Source organism: Cupressus sempervirens, chromosome 10 (genome assembly GCF_028749045.1).
Source record: "Cupressus sempervirens isolate cs-2001-9-10 chromosome 10, ASM2874904v1, whole genome shotgun sequence".
In the NCBI taxonomy this organism is placed as follows: domain Eukaryota; kingdom Viridiplantae; phylum Streptophyta; class Pinopsida; order Cupressales; family Cupressaceae; genus Cupressus; species Cupressus sempervirens.
In genome coordinates this window covers 148,093,347-148,119,187 of record NC_143127.1, presented here as the reverse complement: position 1 = coordinate 148,119,187, position 25,841 = coordinate 148,093,347, and the positions used below count along the sequence as shown (strand labels likewise).

The window sequence follows — 25,841 nt, the reverse complement described above, 5'->3', positions numbered from 1 at the left end:
AGCCTTATAAAAACCCTACTAAGTATACCCCACTCTCTATGTTGTTGGTGTTGACCCCACATGCATCTTTGGTATGAAGAATGAAAGAAGTATTATGTGTTGTCATTGATGGCCAAAAGTATCTAATTGGAGAAATGTGTGACAGTCGGTCAGAGGAAGAAGGAGAATTAAGCTTATAGTTACCAATCATGAGACACACTAGCATACACTCTGGCAGATATGGATAACAGTTGATCCAAGTCATCAATGTGATGAGTAACCACCAATGTGACAAAAGGGAAAAGAAAAATGGCACAAGCAGGCAAGGACAACAAGTTCTCATTGGTTCACAAAAAGACTAGCAAGGCTACAAGTCTAGATTCTAGGCGTAGGGTTCACAGGTTCTCCGAGAATGAAGCAAGCATGGAATTCAAAATTTGAATTCAAGAATGGGCGGGACAATTTGGAGATGGGTAATTGTGCCCTAACATCAATAGGAGAATATATGTAACAAAAATTAGATTGAATGTTGTGGTTGTGAAGATAAGAGTTGTGATGGGAGTCACTAATGCAGAAGAAGAAGACAATATAGAGCAGAAAGCTAAGGAGGAATCTAGTAGAAGAAAGGGTAGTAGAGTGGGAAGAGAACAATGACAAGCTATTGCAAGAAACCAAGAGAGAGATGAGAACATAGCACTCACCAAGCAAGTGAGAAGATTAGTGCATCTTCAAGGAGACAAAACATAGATCTACATGGCAAGTCAGTGCTATGCTTAAAGGTCAAAACACTTAGAATGTTTTCTTATCATTGCATCTATTTGTAAGCTCCTAATAGAGCAAGTTTCATTAGAAAGATTATTGTACAAATCCCTTAACAAGGTATCTCTCAAAAGGAAACTTGTAAATCCTCTAACCAGGTAGCTTACACACGCTATTGTAACTCTAAAAGGTTGGAGGGATTCCTAACAGAATGCGCTTCCAAAAGAAGCACTTTTGGACACCCCTTTACATGCATTACAAGGGCTAGTGGGTATATTATCCTCACTGTGCTTTTCATCCTCACATCAAGGGTTTTCACGTACAAAATATCAGTGTTACCTAGATGAATGCGCTTGTGTGTGAGTATACTTGTTTTTATAATATTGCATTTATTGTGATACTAGTTGCAAAGTGGGTTGTAACAAGGTTAGTCCAAATAGTTGGAGAAGTAACTAATTTAGTGGGCAGTATTGATTCACCCCCCTCCCCACTCCCTCCCCCCCTCAATACCTGTTGGGACCAACAGTTGGTTGTCTTGATAATGGCCTTTTTTCCAATGTGTTGCAAGTGGCTAGTTGTGGCCTCATGTTTTCTAAGAGGCCTTTTTAAGGAGTACTTTCTTGATTGTGTGTTAATCATAGTATGAATTGTAATAGCCAACACTTGTAGGATGCCCTTGGTTGTTGTTGTGTAAGGGCATCACCTTGTTATGATGTTTAACTTTAGAAAAAACATTAGAATAGATAGAAACTAGAACTTACAATTTTCACAATTTTAGTTATCTATCTATTTCATTAAATAGTTTTCATTGAACATTTTTTCAATATATTTTCATAAATAATTATCACATAATCAAATTCCATAACCCTCTATGTTAGAAATAAGTTTTGTTTACAATACTAGTTAACCAATGGCATTCATTGTTTTCATTCTCATATGTATTGTACGAATCCTCAAAAATTAGTATCAATGCTAAGTGCAATAGCTTATTTCCTTGATGGTACAGTAGAATTTGACAAGTCTTTTTGAGCTTACATGGGAAATCCCTTACAGAATTATTAGTTTTGATGACCAAAAATCCCCTAGATAGCTATTATGATTGTATCCAAGGATCACCATTGGTATGAATCAAAACTTCAATGAAATATTTTGGTGTGATTTAATTACTTTGTAGTTACTAGAGACCTTTTAAAGGAATGGAAAGGAGATTTCATAGTCCATGATACTAGACGTGATTTTGGGTCTATATATGGTAATAGTAATATGGGACTACTCTATACTCCTTGAGGACAACATCTGAATACACTACAAACAAAGCATGTACATGCCATACACCTTGTGTGGTTTGCACTTGTGACCATCACATATGCATACACAAAGGGATTTATTCATATATTTTTATTGTTTATTATTCATAACCCTATTTTTTAGGCCATATATATTTGAAGGATGAGATTGAATGTTTAAATGGGCATACCATTTCCAAGAAGTCATATCATGCGTTGGAAGGGGAAAGTGTATTATCAACATAGTTAGCCTATTTTCATGTTACTGTGTGGAGATTCCTTGGGATCACTTGTCATTTCTAAGTCATCATATGGTGAGCAAGTGGGATACGATTTAGTTATAAGCATTTTATAGTTGTTTTATGTGTTATAATTTGATTTTGGCTAATATCTCCATAGCAAATTTGGTTCTCTTCTTGTTAGTTTAGAGGTGAGTGTTAATTTAATTTTGGAATATCTTTCAACAGTTATGTGTTATCGTTAGTCAACTCATCTACAAAAATGTTCATTTCAAACCTATATGTTGATTTTCTATTAAAACACTCCTTTTTTCTATTGATTTGGATAAAGTTTGGTAGGCTCATGGTGTCTTTTCAACTTATAGACATTCAATAGTGAATGGGAATTGAATTGGTAAGATTTTTGCATGATTATCATGCTTCCCAGAGTTGTAGTAGCAAGTTTGATACACTACAAGGCTAATACCAACAAATTTTGCATTACTTGCTTAAGTATATTTTTGTTTGTTGAGTAGTTTATTCATAATTTGGGATTATCTTTGGGATTGTTTTAGTTGTTTGAATCTCATATAAGCTCTTATGTCATCATTGTTTTATTTATCAAAGAGTTAATCAATAAACATATTCAATATGGACTAACATTTTATTGCTTTGAATGGTCATATTTCGAAAAGCTCCCATTTTTATGCACTTCGTTTTGTAATACTGGATGGTAGTATAGTTAGTAACTTGACTGAGTTTATTGTTAACAGATAGCTCCTTTGTGATATTGGATGGTAGGACAACTAGTGATTTGATCAAGTTTACTTCGAATACTTGTCCCACTTAACAAGTGATTTGTTGTAATCATCCATCGTTAATTAATTAGGAATTTTCTTTCATTTCAAATTTTCATAAGGTTTCCCATTGAAAAAGTGGATGTATCATTGTAATTCCCACTAAATAAGTGGATGTTTATTATTTTTAGAATTGCATTACATCCCACTAAATAAGTGGTATTGGTTTGCTTGTCACCTAATGCTTTCTTTTTACCAATTTGTTTTAAATTCATTGTGATCTTGTACATTATATGTTCTCACTTTTCCCCATCGAAAATCTAGTTGATTAGTAAGTGAAAAAGATGTCATTATGCATCACTATTTAAAATTAAGTTAGTTTGAAAAAAATGTAGGGGTGTATGCTACAAGTTTTCTAATATTTGTCCTTCCATTTTAGTCTCAAGGAGGACTAGTAGTATGACATATCTTGTAAACACAAAGGAGAGGTTGGTACATGTGGAGATTCTCATTTTTATCTTCTTTGTTCAAGATTGCGAGTGGAGTGAGACAAGTTTCTTTGGTGTATGTTTTAATAACAAGTGTGACATATTCTTATGTAATCATTTCAACTAGCCTCATTGGTGGTGCAAAGCTTGTGTAATTGACTAAGACAGTGTCATGAGATTCAAATTCTTGCTCTTGTGGTATTTTCAACCTTTGGATTTCTTCAAGGTGATCTTTGTGTATCAATAATGTATGTGTGCTTTATGTGCATGATTTTACCTTTATTTTTGTATATTTCCTTCACACCAAATCATGTTCAACAACTACAACTATATTTTGCATCCATTTCAAATGTGAAAAAGTTCTTCAAAGTTTAATAATTGAGTTGACAGTAGAAATATTTGTTGTCGGTGATCAAAATGAAACTAACCATTGTGTTTTTGTGCATTTCTAATGAATTCATAGCAAGTGCAACCCAACTCCCATCATAAAAATATACAAAACTTGAGTCTAGTATCATTAAACCACAATAATCTCCAATAGAGTGTACTCTTCTATAAGGGTCAATAAAAGAAAGGATGGTATAAAACATTATTGTATTTTTACATCAAAGAATAAATCCTAAAGGCTATCAATATATTGATGCTCACGACTAAGACTATCAAGCTTATTATATTAGTCTCTTCTCATTTATAGGTAGAGACTTATAGATAGTATTAGGGTTTGCACTTCTTAAGGATTGTGTGATAATGTCATACTCAATTTTTGTTTTCCTTTATTATTGTAAGTAATGAGTAGAGAAAGAAATTCACAAGACTTTTTAATTTGTGTTTTATTATGTGTGAACTTTATATATGGTTTTTCCCATAGTGACTACTAGAAATTGGTAATGCTGAGAGGGGGGTGAATCAATATTGTAGCACTTTTACACCAAATATGTATTTCAAACATAATCATATACATCCAAAAATAATAGTAAAAAAAGTAAAACACAACAATAGGAAACTCATAACACCATGATTTGTTTTCAACAAAACCCAAGCCAAGGGAAAACCCCGATTGGAATGGCACCCATAACAATGTACTAATCTAAAATTTCTATGTTAGGATTTTAAACCGTATTATGAGTCATTACATACATTTTGTAGATTAGTCCTTGTGAGAGGACTAGATAGTGTTAGAGGTCTCAAAATTGTTAGGAGTTGTATTACAATGGGAGCTCTCTACTCTACAATGATATTGGGTAGGGGTAGATGTTGCTTATCTGCTGAATTTTTAATGTCTTTTTTCTTGTTAAAACAACACAAACAACAAAATTCAACATATGAATAATAGTACTATTTTAATCAAATTGAAACATTCATTGGACAACGATAAATTATTTCTAATCAAAGAATTTATAAATCACCAAATCTCACACATATTAGGTAGGGGTAGGTATTGCTAATGAGTTGAATTTTCATGTCTTTTTTTTGGTTAAAACAACACAAACAACAGAATTCAACATATGAAAATTGTAAATATGAAGTGGCGACAAATATTTTAACAAATTTTTCATGGGAAAAAGCCTTCTAAATATAATAGAAGAAAATGAGGATTTTTCCTGAAAAGGATTAAATAGGATTTTTTCTGAAAAATGATTAAATAGGATTTTTCCTTGGAAAAACAACACAAAAGAATTCAACATATGAAAACTGTAAAAATGAAGTGGTGACAAATATTTTAACAATTTTTTCTTGGCAAAGCCTTCTAAATATAATAGAAGAAAAGGAGGTTTCCTGAAAAAGGATTAAGGAGGATTTTTCCTGAAAAAGGAATAGGACATTGAGAGAGACATTGGATGATAAAATGATAGTGAGTGGACAAGCTCATTTTAATACAAATCTGATACAAGATACAATGTGCACATGACAACGATCACAATGAACAAATCATCACCATGTTTGGTCTAATGTTTTACAACAGTAAATTCACAACTATAGACTGACGAGCATAATACTTCTGAAGTAACAATGATAATTTGAAACATTAATAACTTGGATTTTTCAAAACAACTGCTTCTTAGGGTAATGAGCGGCCCATTCAGGCAAATGTATTTAATTGCTTAGATTATTGTACATTAAACGAGGATAAGAGAAAAGGGTGGTTGGAATTCACGGATTAAGTACAGATCCATGCTTTCCATAAACAAATTTCCAGTTCATCCCTCAGGCAGCCCTTCAATAAATAGATTATCAACGTCAGTAGATATTGTTTGTTGAATTGCTGTTTACAACATTCAAATAATTCACATCAAGTATTATAATTCCATTAGTCCATAGCAGGTAATCAACATAGATAGATCTTGTTTTCTGAAGGACTGTTTGCCACATTTAAATAGTTGACGTCAAGAATAGCATCTCCAAAGTCATCTGCAAATGAATGAACATGCAATTGAAAATATATCAATTCAAATTTCAAATATTCTGTCATGTTTGCCACTCAGATTAGAGTATAAAAGCTTCCTTACAATAAATATATATGAGGCGCTCAACCATATTCAGTCTATTGGAGGAACTAGTTTTACCTTCATAAATAGTTCTGACCTCTTGGACCCACTCACCAACTAGGTCCTCATAAATCGTACCCCCCGGGTGAGCATCAAGAACCACCAACGTTCCTGGAACCATTTATTTTAGTAATTATAACCGAATCAACCAACCAACCCTCCTGGAACTATTCATTTAGGTATGCTTACACTATACCCACATAAACTAATCAATTAGACCTATCATACACATTTTTAAACAACAAAATAAGTAAAAAGTGAGAACGTTCATAGTTGAATGTAAATACTAATAACCACCCTAAGATGTTTTTATTTCTTATTATGCAATATAAAATTTATCATAAACATGCCAAATGATGATGCCCTGATGTCATTAGCATTGATACTGATAACAAAGTTTATAAAAAAAACTTTAAAACTCTCACACAATCACTTCCCTACAGTGCCCCAAATACATTAAACCAATAACCAACTGAAACTCGACAGTGATGTACCTTAAATAGATGGTCTGAAACAGTCTAAATCACATTGTAATGATTAGGAAAGCTAAGGATAACCAACCAGCTATCTTTCCAACTTACAATGAACACACCAAAAGGTTCCCCAACCCAATCAACACCAGTGGAGCGTCTCCAGCACCTTCCAAACTCACTAAAAAGAAAGCAAACGGTTCTGATATAGGTGTCTGAGAGATAGAAGGTCTGAAACAACACTGATGCAGGTCCAAAAAACCCATTAAACCTCCCAAAACTCATCATTTGCAACCAAGTTCACCTCCAAGAAAATCCAAACAGCAAGGTATATATCTAACACTGTCAAAAAAGCCTTCAGTCACACAAACAAACCACCCAAATGAGAAATGACAACATGATACCTTAATATATGATGAATATCCATCAGTGCAGATCTAAAACCTTGCTGTTATAGTCTGAAGTCTGAACAGAAAAACTTGAAATTGTAACTTTACTGTCTTAAGAAAGAACCATTGATTTGTGTCAGATTATAAAATGTTCCACAGCATTTTGGGGTCAAGGATGTGGGGACAGCAGGGGACACGTTTTTGGGATGTTTCCTAGAGGGCCAAAATTAAGGGATGCATCCCCGTATAACAAATTCATGAACAATGCATACCTCAATCATCAATAATGAATGTGGATGCAGTAAACAATTCCAAATGCCATGCCCTTCACCAAACAACTCCACGAAACCAAGAAGTGAAGATTTGCATGTCTGGTATGAGAAAAACAGCTTTGTTACACTATAGCCAGCTCCAAATATCACTCCAACCACTCAACAAACACCTGCAAACTGTAAAAAAATCTCACAGAAATATTTGCAAATCTAAAACACATCAAACACCTTCATACTAAAACGCCAAATCTGAAACTTCATTGTACACATTTGTGATTCCTGAGAACCACTCCAACTAGCTAGAGATTATCTCTCAAATCCAAAAACTAGGAATCAAATGAGGGTTTTTGTCCTCAACCAATTTTAGGAAGAACGTGCAAATTCAATCTGACAACATAAAAAATCTTCAACATATCCCTCAAATGAGCCTCAACTTCCTTTTATAATATTTTGAAAGCTTTTTTTTTTTTTAAAAGTATTTTGCTATTTTGCTACTTTTTCAAAATGCATTTTTTTGCTCTCTTTGCAGCTTTTCAAAAACAATCCTTTAATACTTTATTTCTACTTTTTTAGAAAAAAAAAAAAAAAAATTCATTGCTTTTTTTTATTAAAAATATTGGCTCTCTTTTCCTTTTTTTCAAAAAAGCAATTTTCCACTCAAAATGACCTCTTTGAAATATTAATAGCATTTCATGTGCAATTTGTTGACTATAATGTTAAAAAGGAAGTGATAAGCAAGAAAGGGAGTGGAGCTGGGAGGCGTTTCAAACAGCAAGGTTTCTGCACAGGCTGAAGGCAATGTAGATGATAATGAGGTGGCTTGTGGGTTCATGAGGTGTTTTCTCGCCACAAGAGGTTTTGGCTTGCTGCTTCCTCTGTTTGGAGGATTGCTGTTGTTTGGGAGGGTTCTGCCACCCTTGTTTCAGCATTTGAAGGTCTATCTTTTGGATAAGATATCATCCTCCTTGTCTATGGTGCCTCTGTTGTTGAAGTTGCATCGCGTGCAAGGGTTTTTGCTTTTGCCATTGGGGGAGCGGATGTAGATGTTCATGTGGTTGTTGCTGTGATGGCGGCAGCCTCCCTCTTAGTTCTGGGTTTTGATATTCTTGGCCCCAACACAATTTCTGTTGAGGCAATTTTTGGTGTTTTGGTGCTGTCGGTGACAATTGGCCTGACTTTTTGTTCTGTTAGGGATGTTGTTTGTGACCGTGCTGATTGGAATGTTCTACCTTTTTAAACTAAAATTATGCTAAAGTTACAGTTAAACAATTAAACTGCCACCTTAATAAGTTGTTAATCACTTGTTTGATTTCCTTCACCTCTTGCTCTTTGAATTAGTTGGCCACATAGAACTGATTTTCTGCCTTTAGAAATGCCGCACAAACACTTTCTAATGAAAGCTTTGTAGAATTAAGCTCAATTGTGAGCTCATCCTTTCTTCTCTTTTCTTCCCAATGCATCAAGGATCTCTTCTGCATACTTGAAGCTATGATCCTTGTCAAAAAGTAGGTGTAGATAATTTGTCTTCATTATTTCCACAGAAATAGGCTAACAGGAAACACAACTAAGTACGAGTGAAAAGGGGACAATGGGACATTACAGTCCTCCCTCCTCAAGTAACGCCAATTCATAAACTAATTGACCCCAAACCAAACTCAATGAGACTACAGGATCTCAAATAAGTCTAGGAAATGTATAGTTTCAACTTTCATCTGCTCAGGAACATTGTACTACTGGGCACCATCACAAATGATGTCCTGAAATCCTACTATAAGAGCTCCAAAAAACTGCAGAAACTTGACCAACTTCTTATTACCAAACTGCTCTCCACAATCACAAATCTGAGGCACTGTAAGGGAAAACTCAAGAAAATTAATATTAAATTCTTCATTGTCAACACCCCACACAGCAACATTATGCTTGTCATTATTAATTACCTTGCTGTCCCATCCATAAGTGCAAGCTGAAAACGAGAGGCAACCATCATTGATGCCCAAATAGCCATCCAACAGTGAACTTACTTATCCACAACACTTGTTTTCTTGATGTGAAACCAAAAGCTAACCCTGATAGAAGGCGGAATGGTCTGATTCACTCAACAATCTGCAATTGTTCAACTATGGATTTTCAAAATTCATCATTGCCAAACAAGAATCGCTGCAATACTAAAAATTGTTGGCTAAAATTTGAATCATGATCATGCCATTGGCTAGAAAATGTCTTCCCCAAAATCACCAACTCGGTAGGACACCAAGTTCTACTAAAATTCTCTCTCCAATCCACCTATGGTAACTCAAATGAACTCATATGAAGTTTGAAATGAGAGGTAACACCAACATTATTATCAGTTTTTAGGTCCATAAGTTCGCATGGTATGCATCTTCCAGTATCATTATTCAACAATAACCATTGAAAAGGATTTTGTGCATAGATAATAACCCAAAGAATGATTCCACCATCTTCTTGTTGCACTACTCTAATTCCCATGAAGACTACATAAAACTTTAAAACACAATAGTATCTCCTTCCTTTAGGAAAACGCACAATGTCATTCATTGAACCACACTGATCAAATTCATTCTAGTCCACTGTAGGAAATAAATAATCAACAACCCTAGGTGTATTGATTGACAAATTAACTGATTCTACCTCATAACTGCATGCCCCACTTTTATCTCACAGCTCATTCCTGAAAATTGCTCCTAGATCCCAAATCTTTTGATCACTACCAACCACATCACTAAAATCTGGAACTGCTCCACTATTCAATTCAAAGAGTGGATTATCAAATGAATTCAACATCCACATCAAACAATGGATTATCAAACAACCAGTTACTGTCATAATCCTGATGCTCGAAAATTATGTGGCTCCAAACTTAGATTTTATGACTTCTTGGGATAGTGAGCGACTTCAAACTCCTCCTGAAACCAGTCAAGTTCCTCTACTACTTGTTTGATCTCTCTATATCATTTTCCCCATTTTCTTGTTCCCTAAATTACTCAACAGCCAAAATCTGATTTTTTGCTTCTAGAATACACATTTGAACATTCTTCAAGGAATCCATAATTGCACTAAACTGCAAGTAAGCTCATCTACTGAAAGATTCCCAACTTTGGTGACCGTAGAAATTACCATTTGTTTCAAAATGTGAATCTATGACTAGCATTTGTTACTACTGAATGATTTTAGCTGAATTCTGATTTCTTTTTTCTTTTCCTTGTTATTTCAGTTTTTTGGGGTTTTTCAGAAATAAAATAATTGCATAACAAATAGGAAATACATAGCACTTAAGAAATGTAAATATATGTTGCAAATTTTATCATTACTGAATTCTGAAATAGTACATACCCGAACCAACCAGCAACCTGATATATTAACTTCAAAGAGATCACTGTCAATATACAATACTGTCTTAAACAGGGATCAACACCAGCTACAGGGAGATGCTTTGAGAATGATTCAACCCTAACGAAATTGCTGCAATGAACAGTCCAATGCCAAAGGGAAGCTATGGTATCCAATGATGAAGAAAAGACCTTCTCCAACCCTCACATGAGCTGCTGCAACGAAATGTCTGTTGCCAAAAGCTGGCTACCCAGCGGCAAGTGCCTTACTCCGCTCAAATGATAATGCCAAGATAAATTGATCACCTCCTCTGTCAATCTGAATGCAATGAAGTACAACTCCAATCACCAAGACCTGCTGAGGTTTGCGTCCCAACAGTCTAGACTTGGGGGTTTCGTCCCAAGCCACAAAATTGCCTTTCGAGAGAAATTTTACAATTCATAAGTTTCAAAATGTCAAAAGATAATGAACAATTAGGTCTTCATCTCCTTATAACTCCTCCCAAGTGCAAATTGAACCCTAAATGAGAATTACACTTTGCACTTTATAATAAAATAACATTTTCCCAAATAAAGGCATCCAGGCTATAGGAAAAACATTATTTTATTAAAATGTCATAACTCATAGAACCAAAAAGGCTCTGGATAGTGAAAATAGTTTATAATAATTCAAGACCTTTCCAATGACCTATAACAAAAGGGCACATATGATCAAACGATGCCATATTCCCCTTATTACTCCGAATTGGCTATATAAATAGCCTTATTATAAATTAAATGCTAACTTAAAAAATATTAAAATATTCTCTATTTTGCCTCTAAAAGCCCAAACCAACCAAATAAATGTGAAACTGACCATGTCACCTATCTGTGACTGATACCAGACAAGATGGGTCAACAGGCAGTCCCTTCTCTATAATCTAGGGATACTCCTAGAAACTAAGGAACACACCCTATCATCCTGAAACTGAAACCATGGAATGGTCCCGTGGAACCACACATCTAGAAACTGCCACATCCTCCTCAAATGTAGGGATACCCCCTAAAATCAAGGAACTGCACCCAATTGGCTCCCAATTGCCTATAAAGTCAAGCCCGGTCACTAAATATCCTGTATGAGTCTCTATCCACAACTACTAGCCTACGAGAACCCCATGATAGGCTAACTCACATAACTCTGCTAGTCAAACTAAAGAGGGGACATGACATCTACCTTAGCCTTTGTTTCATTGTAAAAAATCAAAGCCTCATCTGTAATCTTGGTAGCCATATCTCTGTCATCAATCATGTGCAAGTTGATTTCACTTCCTCCATAGTGCTCTTAACCTTGTGCAAATCAGCAAGGGAAATAATTTTCTCAAACTAAATTCTAGGTGTTTTTTGAATTAAGTTCTCCATATGCCTATTTGTGCCATCTAGTCTAAATTAATCCTACAGTTCATTTTCAATGAGTACATGTCGATGTGAGTTTTATTCCAATACATGCAAAATTGAATACCTAGTATTCCAAATTAAACACCAAATCTCCAACCCTGTCTTGAATAAAGATGCTCATATGCTAAACAATGTATATAGATTGTGTGGCCAATTGAAACAACAATTACTTCAAGTTCTTCCAACTAAACGACTTGCAAAGGAAAGGGTTTAGAAAGCTATTCTACTTCTAGAATGTAAGAAAGTATGGATGTCTTTGTGACTTTACTAGATTGAGTTTAGTCATCAAGATCAACCAAGCTAGTGCGATCTCCTAAGGTAAATGTCAGATGTTCAAAGTTCAAACTACCACTATTCCATTAACACCATCCACCCATGCATATCAATGTGCAAGCAATAATCGAAGTTAAGTTCATAAATATGTCATTCGACAACACAAGGCAAATTTAAAATCAGCAAGCATCTAGTGGTTTGATCTATGCAACTTCACCAAAGATGCATCCAGAGTATCTTCCATTCAATTAAACACTACTTCTAATCAACATGAAATAAAATCTACTCAAAGTGAGGAAATGTAGAATCCATGCAATACTCCAAAAAAACACAAGTAATCCACCATGAAGACCAACAATGAATCAACAATTACTTTGATAGCATTATGGAAACAATTTCAACAAGTCTCTTCTCCTACTCTACTCTAATCTTAATCTCCTCTCTAATGAGTTACAAATGATAAAGCCTTGGCCTTTCATAGTTGCTCGATTACAATGAAGGGACATGATCAATTTGAAATCAAGGGCCAAGAATAATCCATTACAAACCCTAATTAGGGTTGTTATCACTATCATCCAATGATATCAAAGCACCACTATGTGGCCAATAAGAAAATTCCAATACTTTTCAGAACCAGTGAGAAAATAGATTAGGTAGAGGTGTTGGCAAGAGATCACTTACAATGGATAATATGTTGTCACTGATGGCAACTACATACATTTCTCTTGATCATGGCAATGAGTTTTGACTTCCCGATACAGAGTTGATTGAAATTAGCAAAGTACAAAATACAAAGCAGTATACAGGTACAGTAAATGAATCAATACAGACAGATGGAATAGAATTATGATATGTGATGCTTGATATAGTATTAAGACAGCTATAAGGATCTAACTCTATAATTGCAAGTCTTGGGGTTTCGGAATTCAGGAGATATTCATGTCTGAGTATCAGAGTCACACTTTTGGTCAGGAAAATTGTAGAATGGAAATACTACTCAAATTCACAGAATAATAAAGATATGTATACAGAGCAAAACATAGAATGTAGCTTATAACCACAATACCAAGTTGTCGAGGAAATGATTTACTTTATTCATACCAAAACATCATGAATACATTAACAATATTCCAAGTGCTTATAAAAGGGTCGGTTGGTTGGGAATATCAACCGACACATTCCCTCACCTCCTAACTACCCAACCTACTAAAGCTTTACAAGTGCTAAATACAATATTACTTTATTCTCTACTACATCTATCCCCCCCCAAAAAAAAGTCATCTTCCAGGCGACTGTTGAACACACTAAGATAGAAAAAACTTGTCTTTAAGAAGATGGTTGGGAAGACATCCATGTACTTGAAGCTCCACAAAGCCGTTGCAAGTCACATTCAGTGGCCTTTTGCTTTGCCCGAACTCCCTGTAATACCCGCAAGGTGTCCATCTTCTTTGCCTCTATTGTGCTGATCCTATTTTCCAAGTTAGTTTTTTCCATCCTCCAGGCTTCTTCCATGGCAACTTTCTCAGCTTTCCAATTGTCGTGAGTGGTCTGTTCAAGCTCCCACTCCTTAGTCAAACTATTTTTTTGCTGGAGTTCCAAGTAGATCTTGCGGAAAGCAACTTCCACTTCGGCAAGAATCTCCATGAGAGGTGGTTGATCCCTAGCGGATGGAATGGTGTACCTCTTTGTCCACTCTATCGCCACTTCCTCCTATGTATACCCACTCTACTATAACAGTTTCCAATCTATATGGCAACCATCATGCATAAATACTGCCAATGATTTGGCTACTTTCACCACCGCTTCCATATTTTGGGATCTCACCTATTTCATGACCTCCTTGGTGGAACATTCCATAGCCTTCAACTCAGTGAGAAACAGTTCCGCCTTGGCTATGAATGAGAGTGTGTTTGATAATGTGTCCGACGCTTCCATCCTCGTGCTTTGTATCGCTATCGGATCCTCATGTCCGAGCGCCATGGGGGTGGGTGAAACTACCATCCCTTCTTCTACGAGTAATTTGTCGACCTCCTCCAAGGCTGTATCTTCCATAGACATTTCCTTTACAACATTAATCTATTCTTCCTAGTAGTGACAAGTATCCCTCTCTCTGTGGATTGTACTACCAAAGCAACCAGGTGAACTATTTCAGGTGCTAATGATGTTTGCAACTTTACCTTGTGTGCACACTTTGGCTGGCATCTTAAGTCTATCACCTTAGTGCGGATCTGTTGATCTGGAGGGACGAGTTGCGCTACCCGCAGAAATGACAATCTGGTGGCCCCCCATTGCGGAATTTGTTGCCAAGGCCTACTGCTCTCTCCAGCTATTGGCAGTCTTTCTTGGTTCTATGTGGGCAAATCCTCCTCTGGTACTGTACCAGGGCTGGAAGATACCTCTCCTACCCCCAAAATTTGAGCAACGCCTTCAAGGCCATGGGTCGTACTCTGTTCTCCAATTGCTCCCCTACTACCCTCGGCATGGTAAATCTCAACAGGTCCTAACATCCCTTTTGGTGGCAGCCCACTCATGGGTGGGAGGAACGTAACTTCCCTCAAGGTTCCCTTCAAATGACTTAGGCAGATTTCTGCTTTGTGCGAGTTTGAAGAAGATGAGTTTGTACCACTGGTAGCCAAACTTCCTCCCTCATCCTCCTCCTGGCTTCCATCTGATGCCTCCTGTTGTCGTTCCTCCACTGTAGCTGCCTCTTTAGATTTCTTTTTTCGAGGTTCTCCAATGTGGGATCCTCCTCCCATAGTGTCCATGTGGAGCCAATACGTCATGGCCAGCTTGTAGGGTTCCACCTTGCTAGCTGGAATTAATGCCCCTCTGGGTTCACTGTCCAACTGGGTACATACCGCTTCCAGGAATAGAGCTACGATATGGTGGGGCATGTAGAATACTGTGTTTTAATTCATGAATTCCTAGAGTCTCTCTAAAAGAAATTGTTCCCAATTGTACACCTGCCCGTTATGCAATCCATCAACTACAGGTAACATCCAGAGAGCAATATCTGAAGTGCGGCTTCCTACTGTGAATTTACTTTTACCAAGTCGACAATGCAACACCATTCATCATTGGCAATGAAGATTTTCTTCAGACCCCTGTTCTTCAAGATTCCTTCCCATTCCTGTACTATGAGATCCTTCCTACATATCAGTCGTAGCCATTTCTTCTTTTCTTCTACTGACATTAGGGTTTTTACCAGTTCTTGTCCTCTGTTGGGGAATCCAAAAACCTTATTTATTTCGTCTGATGCAGATGAAATTGTTAACTTCTGTTGGAAATACTAGATGACTAAATGGTTCATCTTTTTATCGTAACCTGCCACCATGGTACACAATATTGGTTTGAATTCCTCCAAATCGAACATAGGCATGAGAATGATTTTGTTTACATCTACCTTCCGTAGGGTCTCCTTGAGCGGATGGTCGTCTTTGGCATGTTCCCACCAAGTGTGACATTCGCTTCCCATGATACTTTCAAATGTGATATTTCTGGCTATAATCCCTTCTCCATGTTTTCTCTTGTCCTTCATTGCTACAGTCTTCTTCACCTGCAAGGCCAAGCCCTTCTTCTTGGAATCGATGATGTTCCCTTTGCTAGGGTTCCCCAAGCTTAACTTTACCATCCTTCTTGTACTACTCACCCCGTCCTTACTCTTTACCCACTGATTCCTTATGTCCTTGTGGTCATTGGGTATATGTGTCCTTTGGTTAATCTCGCACCTGCTCTTTATCCACACGGCTCAAGTCCGTACAGCTTGGGTTTGTACAGTTAGAGTCTGTACGGCTGATCCTATACATCTAGCACTTTGCCTTGCTGCCCGTACGACTCTCATGTTGCATACAGCTACACTCCTTATTGCTCATATAGTTGTACTTTGTTCTTCCCATACGCTCCATGTCCGTACATTTCTGCTTACAATTATACTTCCTGGTCGTACGACCCGTCTCCCCCATACGATCCTTTTGCCTCGTACGGCCTCACCTTTTCATACTCATATGACCTTCCTTCTCCCTCCTACTTGTACGACCATGGTCAATTTGGCCTTGAACAGTCGTACAAAGGCCCATACGGTGGCTACTACTGGTAATGTGCCTCTGGCTCTAGCTTCCTTTGTCCATACAAGGCCTCCTAGCTCTTGTCATACGTTGTCTCCACCCTCTGGTAAGTTTGTCGTATGGCTATGGCAAGACTTTTCCTTGCTTCTTATCTTCGTACGACCCTTTCCAGTTTGTGCCAAATTGCCGACTTTCTCCTCAAGTTTGGAAGATTGGTCTTTAATAATGTTTCTCCAATGGTCCCCTATATCCTCTTATTTTGGCGAGTCCCATCTTTATCACTTTGTACTTCTAGAAACTAAATAGCAATAGGCTCTCTTCTTATTTTATAAGGCTTTAATTTAGACCCATTAACCGGATCCTTCAACACTTTGTTGTCCAAGGTTGACAAGCTTATTGCACTATTTTCTTTTACATCGACCACTTTGTATGGGCCTACCCAACGTACTTTGAATTTGCCCGGCTTTATTTCATTATTTCCATCAAACTTCAGTACCAATTGTCCCGACATAAAATTCATTCTCCTTAAATGTTTGTTGTGCTAAAATGTTCGCCTTTGTGCCACTTTCGTCGCCCATTAAGCTAAGGACCTTATTTCTTCCTTGTATTCTACCTCCTCAAAAATGTGTGCTGGTGTCCTGCTAAGGATTGTCGTACCTTCTTTGTATTCCTTATAGCCCTCTGGTACCTTTCCTCGGACTCCGATTGTTTGACTTGCAACATATTACATTCTCGCTAGAAAACTTCATAGACTCCCATCTTCTAGTGAAATAATCCATTGAGGGAGCTCGTTTCGTCTTCTGAGCATTCCCCAAGTCTGAGCAGCCCTTCCTCATCTAGTTCCACTCCTTCATGGTCTTCTCCCTCTACTTCTAAATTCAATGCCATATCCTAACTTACAGACTGGGTCTTCAAGTCTATGGTTTACTTCCTGCCTTCTAACTCAATAGACAGAGTGTTTCGTTTTCAATTATGGATAGGTTTGGTTGTAACCAATCATCCCCTTTCCAATAAAGCATCATACCCCTTTTTCTCTAGAGTAATAACCACAAAATCAAGGAAGAATTGTTGTGTACAAATAACTACCTTTTGTCCCAACAAGGTTCCTATTGGCTTAATTTCATGTTGGTATGCTCCCACCAATTGAAATGTAGGTGGCCAAAGTGTGGGTTTCCATATTGCGTTCCATGTCTCTTCAAATAAGACATCTATGCCAGAGCCTCCATCAAAAATAGTATTTGAGAGTTTATACCCCAGTATTTCCATTTCCACTATTGTTGGTATCCTCCCCATTCCTATAGTGAATAGGGTGTTATTTTGTTTCCCAACATGTGTTACTTCATTCTTCTCTTCTTTCGAGGTTATCCCTTCCATGCTTACCCCTTGTGTTAATGCTACCTGCAGCTGAGGTAATGTTTCCAGTAAATCGGCAATTTTCACAGGGATGGTGGTCTCCAGTACTTGTCTCATGATACTTGGTACACCCTCATCAGTAGGAAGTTTTTCTGGCCTTGCCTTCCCTTCTGCTAGCATGTTATCTTGAATGTCTTTCTTGGCTTCGAGAAATCTTTCCTTCTCCATAGTAGCATCTAGGTAGACAAGTTTCTTGGCTTGCATCCTTCTGATGGCAAGGATTTCACTTTCTTGTTCTTCAACATCCAACATATTCACCCCTTTTTGTCTGGGGCAGTTCGCACCCTCATGAATGCTAGGTCCACACCATTTACACAACATTCCTTCATTCTATCCTCCTCCATTTTGACAATCTCGTGCAAAATGTCTCCATTCATTGCACCTCCTATTGGATCATAGGTCTTCCCTTACAATCATACTAGATTGCTCATCGGGGTGTGTTGTTATTGTTGTTGTTGCTATTATTATTACTCCCTCTTCTATTATTCTATGTCCTAGTGAGGCTTCTATATTTGTGTTCTTTGGAGGGGTGGAGAGTGGTGTAGATTGCTCTCCTTGTGTGAAGAATACTTGAGCATTCTATGTTTTTAGATTGTAGGGACAATCTTTGATTGCGTGTCCCAACCCCTAACAAATATCACAAAATGCTTTCCTCGGACATGCCCCTTTTGTATGGCCTTCCTTTTTACAGTCCGTCCACCAAAGCTACCTCCCTTCTTTTTTCTCTTCCTTACTCCCTATTACCTCCTTCATTAGTCACCTCATGTCCTTTCTTAGGCTTGGATGGTTTGGATTCGTCCTCACTTTCTTCTGAACTTTCACTCAGACTTCCATGTCTTCTTGCTTTGGAGGTTTTGTTCTCATTTTCTATGTCCATTGCACGTGTACACGCATCCACAAAGGTTAATGGTGGGACTATTTTCATCTTTTTCCTAAGGGACAGTTTCAATCCTTCAATGAACCACCTTTTCTTTAGTCCATCCGCAGGCTTGTTGTCAAGTTTTTCTATCATCTCTTTTAGCCTTCTACTATAGGCTTTAATGGATTCACTTTTTCCTTGCCTTGTATTATAAATCTCAGTCACTATTTCATCATCGTCCCTCAAAACTTTGAATTCTCCCCCAAAGGTTGTATAGAGATTGTTCTTCTTTGCTACCTCCAAATCTGTATACCAATCAATGGCTATACCTCTTAGTGTGGCAGGGAATACTTTTAGCCATTTGTTTGCATTATTCTCTCTATTAGCTTGCCATATGGTCATGCATGTTTTATAGTGACGCGAGAGGTCCTCCGAACCGTCCTCGGTAAATCTAGGCAATTTTTGTTTGTCTATTACCATTATGTTGCCTTTTCTCTTCTTGGTAGAATGCCCCCTCCTACCAGTTTGCTTCGAGGCAAGATGGGAACACCTCCTCCTAACAGAACACTTCCTCTCGATGGAACACTCCTTATCGGAACACTTCCTCCTGATGGAGCACTTCCTCCTAATGGAACACTTAACACTTCTTCCTGACGGAAAGTTCCCTCTCGACGGACTTGATTCTTGATTGCTTGATCCGCAAGTATCTTCTTCTCCTGCGTTTAGGTTTTGCTCCTATCGAAGTTCTCTCCATGCAGGGGTCCCCGGGTTTTCGCCCCTTAACTTCCTTCCTAGCGTCTCAGAGATAGCCAAATTGGCTATTCCTTCGATTGTATGCTCAATCAACCCTTCTTGGATTCTGGTGGGATCCCCCTGCCTCCTTAAGTAGCAACGTCTCTCCTCCTGCTATTGGAGACATAATGTCCTCAAGGCTACTTCTTCCCTAGTTTCTTCCTCTCGTGCCCCCCTGGGATATTTGTTTGGAATCAGGGGCATGAATTTGCTTACTGTTTGTTTCCCTTCCTGGGATTATCCCCCTCTTCTAAGTTACGTTCTTGTGTCCTTCCAGCAAACTACTAGAGTACTTGTTGCTTCTCTTTCTATCTCGGCTCTTTCTTCCTCAACACGTAACAAGTTTTGTACCAACAAGCAAGGAATCTGTCCTAATAGATCATACACCGTTGGTGGCATTTGAAAGTTTGTCGCATACTATGCTCTCAGGAACTATTCTCTCATAGGCTTCCCTTTGCACGTCCCGATCGACCGCAACTTCCTGGGCCATCACCAGATCGCGTGCCAACTGGGATCACATGTCAACTGATCTTCTCTAGTTATGTCCTCTTCTCTGTCACTATTTGTTATTTGTATACGTGGTAGGAAAGGTCTTCCTATTATTCCATCCTGTCTTGCCAATGACCTCTGGGTTTGAACTCAAGCAATGGCTCCAAAATGTAGTATGGAAATACTACTCAAGTTCACGGAATAATAAAGATATGTATACAGAGCAAAACATATAATGTACGTTATTACCACAATACCAAGTTTGCAAGGAAATGATATAGTTTATTCATACCAAAATGTCATGTCCCCTTCTCCACACTAGTGTTTTGGCACCAGGTTAATCTATCTCCACATCTGGATAGATTAACAGCACTAGCTATCAAGATGCCTACCAGTCACATCCGAAATTTTATCTTATGCACTTTAGTTATTAAGTGTGTGAAATAAAGTTACTTTATTTTATTAAGTCATTTACTTTATAAGGTGACTTAAGTGACTACAGGACGAAATTGTTGTTTTATCCCACATCCCTTATTGTTTTTCCCTCACTTTGAGGTTATAAAATAAGGAGCTTGTATTGGGATTTACACATACAAGAATTTATGAACTCAATATCCTAAACATTGGTTGCTTAAATGTGACTAAGTTAACTCGAGGACGAAAACCCTTGAGAGTTAGGAGCTCGACGTAGTCTCAGTGCTCTTGTTTTAAGTCTACATTCGATTTCTTGGAAGATTATTGGGAAGCTCAGATTACTTGGAGGGTCATCAAATTTACATAGTTCAGATTTGAATGTATTCAGGTTGGTACGGCTCATATTTCGCATATTACAATTAGAATATCAGTGCAAGGAAATGTATCAGTTGATAGTCGGATGGTTGAACATTCCAAGAAAAATGTAAAGACTGTCGGCATGACCTCCTATATAGTATCTTGGGCATGGTTGTGATACTCATTGGCAGCAGTAAAACACTAACCCGTGACAAGTAAAGGCTAATAGTCGGGTAGAGGCTAGTGGGCGCCTCTGCTACAATTTGGAATGTTAGACTTACATGAATACAGTAGTCGCGTGAATAAATTAGGAGCACGGCTTGGCAATATCTTCACACAACTGGACAGGGTGGACACATAAGAAGTGAAGTAATACACAACAGTTCGGGCCCCCATAGGAAGGAGATTCTTCACCAACATTGACAGCATCATTCTGCTAGCATACAGGGAGCAATTTCAAAGGATGGTACGCGAAGCAGTAGATTTTGCTTCAGATATGTTTCACAAAGAATATTCTCGGTATCTCGGTCTGTCATTCTTGCCTCTCCGCATATGGTTAGACTCTCATGTCTATGTTATTATTGTTATATTCAAAATACGACTGAAGGTTCATTGATTTGTTGATTATTGGATTGTTAGAACTTTGAATATCAAATTCATGTCTGAGATTTCTTAATGGAATGTGGAATTGTTTATTGCTTAGACTCATCATTTCCTAGTGTATGAATTAACAAACAGTGGCTTAGGTTGTACGAATTAACGAACAGTTGTAATGAAGCATATGGTGGTTGATTGATAACTATTTGACAAAATTACCCAATTACAGTTTCAAAACTCTGTTATAAAATTTAGCCAAGCATACTACAGCGGTATCAGAGCTATACGACTTGCCATCTTGTGGGACACAATAGATATTTTGCAGACCAATTTTATCCAAAATGACAACCAGGAAAGAGTAAAAGACAACATAAATTCAGTCACCTACACCTGGAACAAGTAGATTCTTCAGATCATATCGAGATTGAAGATAGTTTTACAATGGATGAGGAAATAACATTTGGAACAGGTGAACAAACTGATATTACTCAACAAGTTGATCATTTGGCACAGGCTGAACCAGAAAATAATGTTCAAATGGCACATAATGAGACGAAACAGGAACGTGAAGTAAGGGAAACATTGCGGGCTATCAGAGATGAACAAAATAACATTGTCAATGCTCTTTAACAACTAGCAGGTACCATGCAATAGTTGGCACCAGTCCATAGAAGAGCTCTGAGCCATCGCAGTGGAGGCGGTAGTATAGCTAGGTCACCCCGAGCTACTAGGGCTCCCACACATACTACTGACAGACCCTTAATGCCAATTTTTAATGTAGAAGGAGTACCACCAACAACTCCAAATTTATTACAGGACAATGTTATGGCAATGTTTGATGAATGGGATTTGTTTCCAGACCCCATTAAACAAAATCTGACCTTTGTCTAGTATTTCAATCACAAAAGAGAGACTAATAGACAGCAGCAGGATCGGAGACCGAGAGCACCTAACAGGGACCTAAAACATGCTATGAACAAACTAACTCTCCCCACCTTTGATGGCAGCGATCAAACTTCCACTAGAGCTTGGATTCACAAGCTTGATACCTATTTGACACTTAAGCCTATGGCTGAAGTGGAAGCCATCAGATTTGCAACAATGCACCTTGAAGGAGTTGCGTATGATTGGTGGCATCATGGATTAGTCACCCAGGATCATGGCCTCATAACTTAATACAAGATTTTCAGCTCCAAGCTGATTACTTGCTTTGATAGGAAAGATATTGAAATCTATTATAGGAATTTGGCTCAGTTATGTCAAAGTGGGTCTTTGGATAAGTTCATTGATGAGTTTCAGCATATATCAGTTATGGTGCTAGATATGTCAGAGCAGCGCAAGGTGATGTTATTCACAGAGGGGTTACAGGACAGATTTAGGGGTTTGGTTAAGGTACTTAAACCGAACACCCTGGATGATGGGATTAAGATCGCCCATGATTTGGATTCACCTTCATCGATATTACAACCTTCAAAGAAACTTTACAGAGGATCTACATCAAGCCAAGGAAACAAAAACCAGCAAAAACCAAATCCTCCCAGATTGGATTTTGAAACTCGTAATGAACTCAGGAGGAAGAAATTGTGCTTCACTTGTAGGGAACCTTGGACCTTCGATCACAAATGCCTTAGTAAAGGCAAGATTCACTATGTTGAGGTTCTTTCCAAGGATGAAGGGGAGCAACAGGAAGGTGAAGATGTTGACGATAGCGAGCAAGAAGAAGTTGAGGAGCAACCCCTTAAAGATAAATAGAAGAAGGTCGTTACGGAACAACCTCCGGTTATAGCCACTCTTTCTAGTGATGCGGCATGTCATCCCTTTAGAGTGAAGGGTGTGGTCAAGGGTCAGCACATTGTTTTCCTTTTGGATACAGGAGCCTCCCATAATTTCATTAGTACACGAATGGTATCTAGGAGAGGTTTGCAGAAAGTTGACTACCCGAGTTTGAGGTGAAGGTAGCAGGCGGTGAGGTTTTGAGATGTACAAGGAAGGTAGCCAATCTTCAAATACAGTTTGACTATTATCTTTTGGAGACTGATTTCTATGTTGTTGATTTGGATGGTTTGGATGCCATTCTGGGTAGATAGTGGTTAAGGACTCTCCGCAAGTACACTTTTGATCACGAGACCATGCAGTTGGAATTATCACAAGGTGATCAGTTAGTTGTCCTAAAAGCTATACAAGATAGTGGATCCAGGATGATAACAGCTCACAGGATGGAAGCTATTTTGAGGCACGATGATATAGAATGGGCAACACAATGTTTCATCTCTTCCAAGGAGACTCAGGATACAAGACAGCAGTACAATTGTGACACCCAAACTATCCTAGACAAGCACAAGAGGGTGTTTGAAGATATACCTTCAAGAATTCCACCAGACAGAGGGTTTGAGCATATCATTGAGCTAGAGGAGGGCGCCAAACCCATCATTACCACCCCTTATTGTCACCCCAGGCACTACAAGGAAGAGATAGAGAAGACGATCAAGGAACTTCTAGATATGGGACATATCAAACCCAGTTCTAGCCCCTTTGCCTCTTCAGTGGTGTTGGTTAAGAAGAAGGACAACACCCTTCGAATGTGTATAGATTACCGCACCTTGAACAAGAGAACTATTAAAAATAGGTACCTGATTCCCCACATTGATGAATTACTGGATGAGCTTCATGGGGTTGTTTATTTCTCGAAGATAGATCTTCGATCAGGATACCACCAGATATGAGTCCGTGAGGAGGATGTGCATAAGACAGCTTTCAAATGCCACTATGGACATTACAAGTTCTTGGTGATGCCATTTGTGCTCACTAACGCACCAGCCACTTTCCAGTCATGCATGAACCATGTCTTCAAAAAAAGTTAAGGAAGAGAGTGTTGGTTTTCTTTGATGACATATTAATCTTTAGCAGGACTTGGGAAGAACATTTGTAACACTTGGATGAGATCATTAGCCTCGTGGAAGAACATTTTTTATTCGCAAAAGAGTCTAAGTGTGAATTTGGATTAATCAAGATTCTCTATTTGGGTCATGTGATTGGTGCCGAGGGAGTTAAGGTGCATCAGGAAAAGATACAGGCAATCCTGGATTGGCCACCACCGAGAGATGTATCTAAGTTGCGGGGTTTCCTTGGTCTTTGTTCCTATTACCAGTGCTTCGCCAAAGGTTTTTCCTAGGTAGCAGCACCCCTTACCGACCTGACACAAAAAGGAGCATTTAGGTGGACAAAGGATTCAGAGGCAGCCTTTGATAAACTGAAATAGGTGATGAGTACATGTCCAATACTAGCACTTCCGGATTTTTCTAGACCCTTTGTTTTAAGGTGTGATGCTTTCGAGAAGCGAAATAGGGGCAATATTGATGCAAGATCCCCATCTCATAGCTTTTGAGAGCAAGAAACTTAGGGGCAGCGAATTACTCTATTCTACTTACGATAAGGAGATGCTAGCCATAATGCATGCCTTAGCCAAATTCAGGCAGTACTTGGTGGGAAGTAAATTTACAGTGAAGACCGATCATAATAGCTTACGCTACTTCTTGGAACAGAAGGAAATGAATGAAAAACAGTAGAAATGGGTCAGCAAGATCCAAGCTTATGATTTTGACATTGAATATGTCAAAGGGAAAAATAATATAGTTGCCGATGCTCTTTTCCCAAAACCCTCAATGCTAGAGTGTTAAAAGCCATTTCCGAGATTTCAGCAGATTGGAGGTCCCAGCTATTAGTGGAGTATTCTAAAAATGTTCATGCATGTCAAATTATGGATGATATACTTCAAGATGAGCGGTACAAGGTAATGAATGATGTTATATGTTACAAAAACAGAATCTACCTAGTACTTGAATCTAAACTAAAGGGGGATATTATGCACACCATACACGATGCACCATCAGCAGGGCACCCAGGTTTTTTCAAAACCTACAGGCAGATTAGGAAGAGATTCTCTTGGAAGGGGCTAAAGGACGACGTATTGCAGCATGTTAGAGAGTGCCAGACTTGTTAGCAAAACAAGTTTGAACAGGGCTTTCGTGAAGGTTTACTTCAGCCTCTCCCTATTCCAGCTCAGAGGTGGGAGAGTATTTCCACGGATTTTATCATAGGACTATCTAGGGTCTAGGGCAGAGATTGCATTTTTGTGGTGGTAGACAAACTGACTAAGTTCGCGCACTTCTTCGCGATTGTAGTGGATTGGTCAGCCCAGGTGGCTGAGTTGTTCTTTTGAGAGGTTTTCTGTCTCCATGGGTTACCCGGGACTATTGTGAGTGACAGGGACAGTAGGTTTCTCAGCACCTTTTGGCAGGAGATTTTTAAGTTGACAAGTACAAAGTTGACTCCCAGCACTAGCTATCACCTGCAAACGAATGGTCAAACCGAAATAGTGAATAAATGGGTGGAAGGGTACTTGAGAAATTACATTGCAGGTCAGCAGAGAGCATGGGTTAAGTGGTTGTATTTGGGGGAGTATTGCTATAACTCCACTCATCATATGTCTATTCGGATGACTCCTTTCCGCACCCTTTATGGTTACGAGCCTCTCTCTTTTATTGATTTAACCTTACAGGACAGCAGGGCACCATTGGCCAAAGATTGGATTTTGGATC

At 38.3% G+C, this 25,841-nt stretch overlaps 1 protein-coding gene across 6 annotated transcripts in view; it reads right to left on the bottom strand.

Annotated features, from left to right (window-relative positions):
• Positions 1 to 5,583: 5,583 nt before the first annotated feature.
• LOC149533009 (T-box protein) overlaps positions 5,584 to 25,841 on the bottom strand; it is a 111,932-nt gene continuing 91,674 nt past the window's right edge. For 2 of the 6 annotated variants that reach the window (XR_016356649.1, XM_089802949.1), the window contains 2 exons: positions 6,092 to 6,184; positions 5,584 to 5,936 (listed from right to left, as the gene is read on the bottom strand). Coding sequence is in view for 1 of the 6 variants with exons in the window: in XM_089802949.1 (XP_089659075.1) it covers positions 5,854 to 5,936; positions 6,092 to 6,184 (176 nt within the window). In the remaining 5 variants the exon portion in view is untranslated. Of the gene's footprint in view, positions 5,937 to 6,091; positions 6,185 to 6,784; positions 6,899 to 7,203; positions 7,382 to 25,841 lie in introns of those variants that run through there. The other 4 variants (XR_016356650.1, XR_016356651.1, XR_016356652.1 and 1 more) reach the window with 4 other exon arrangements.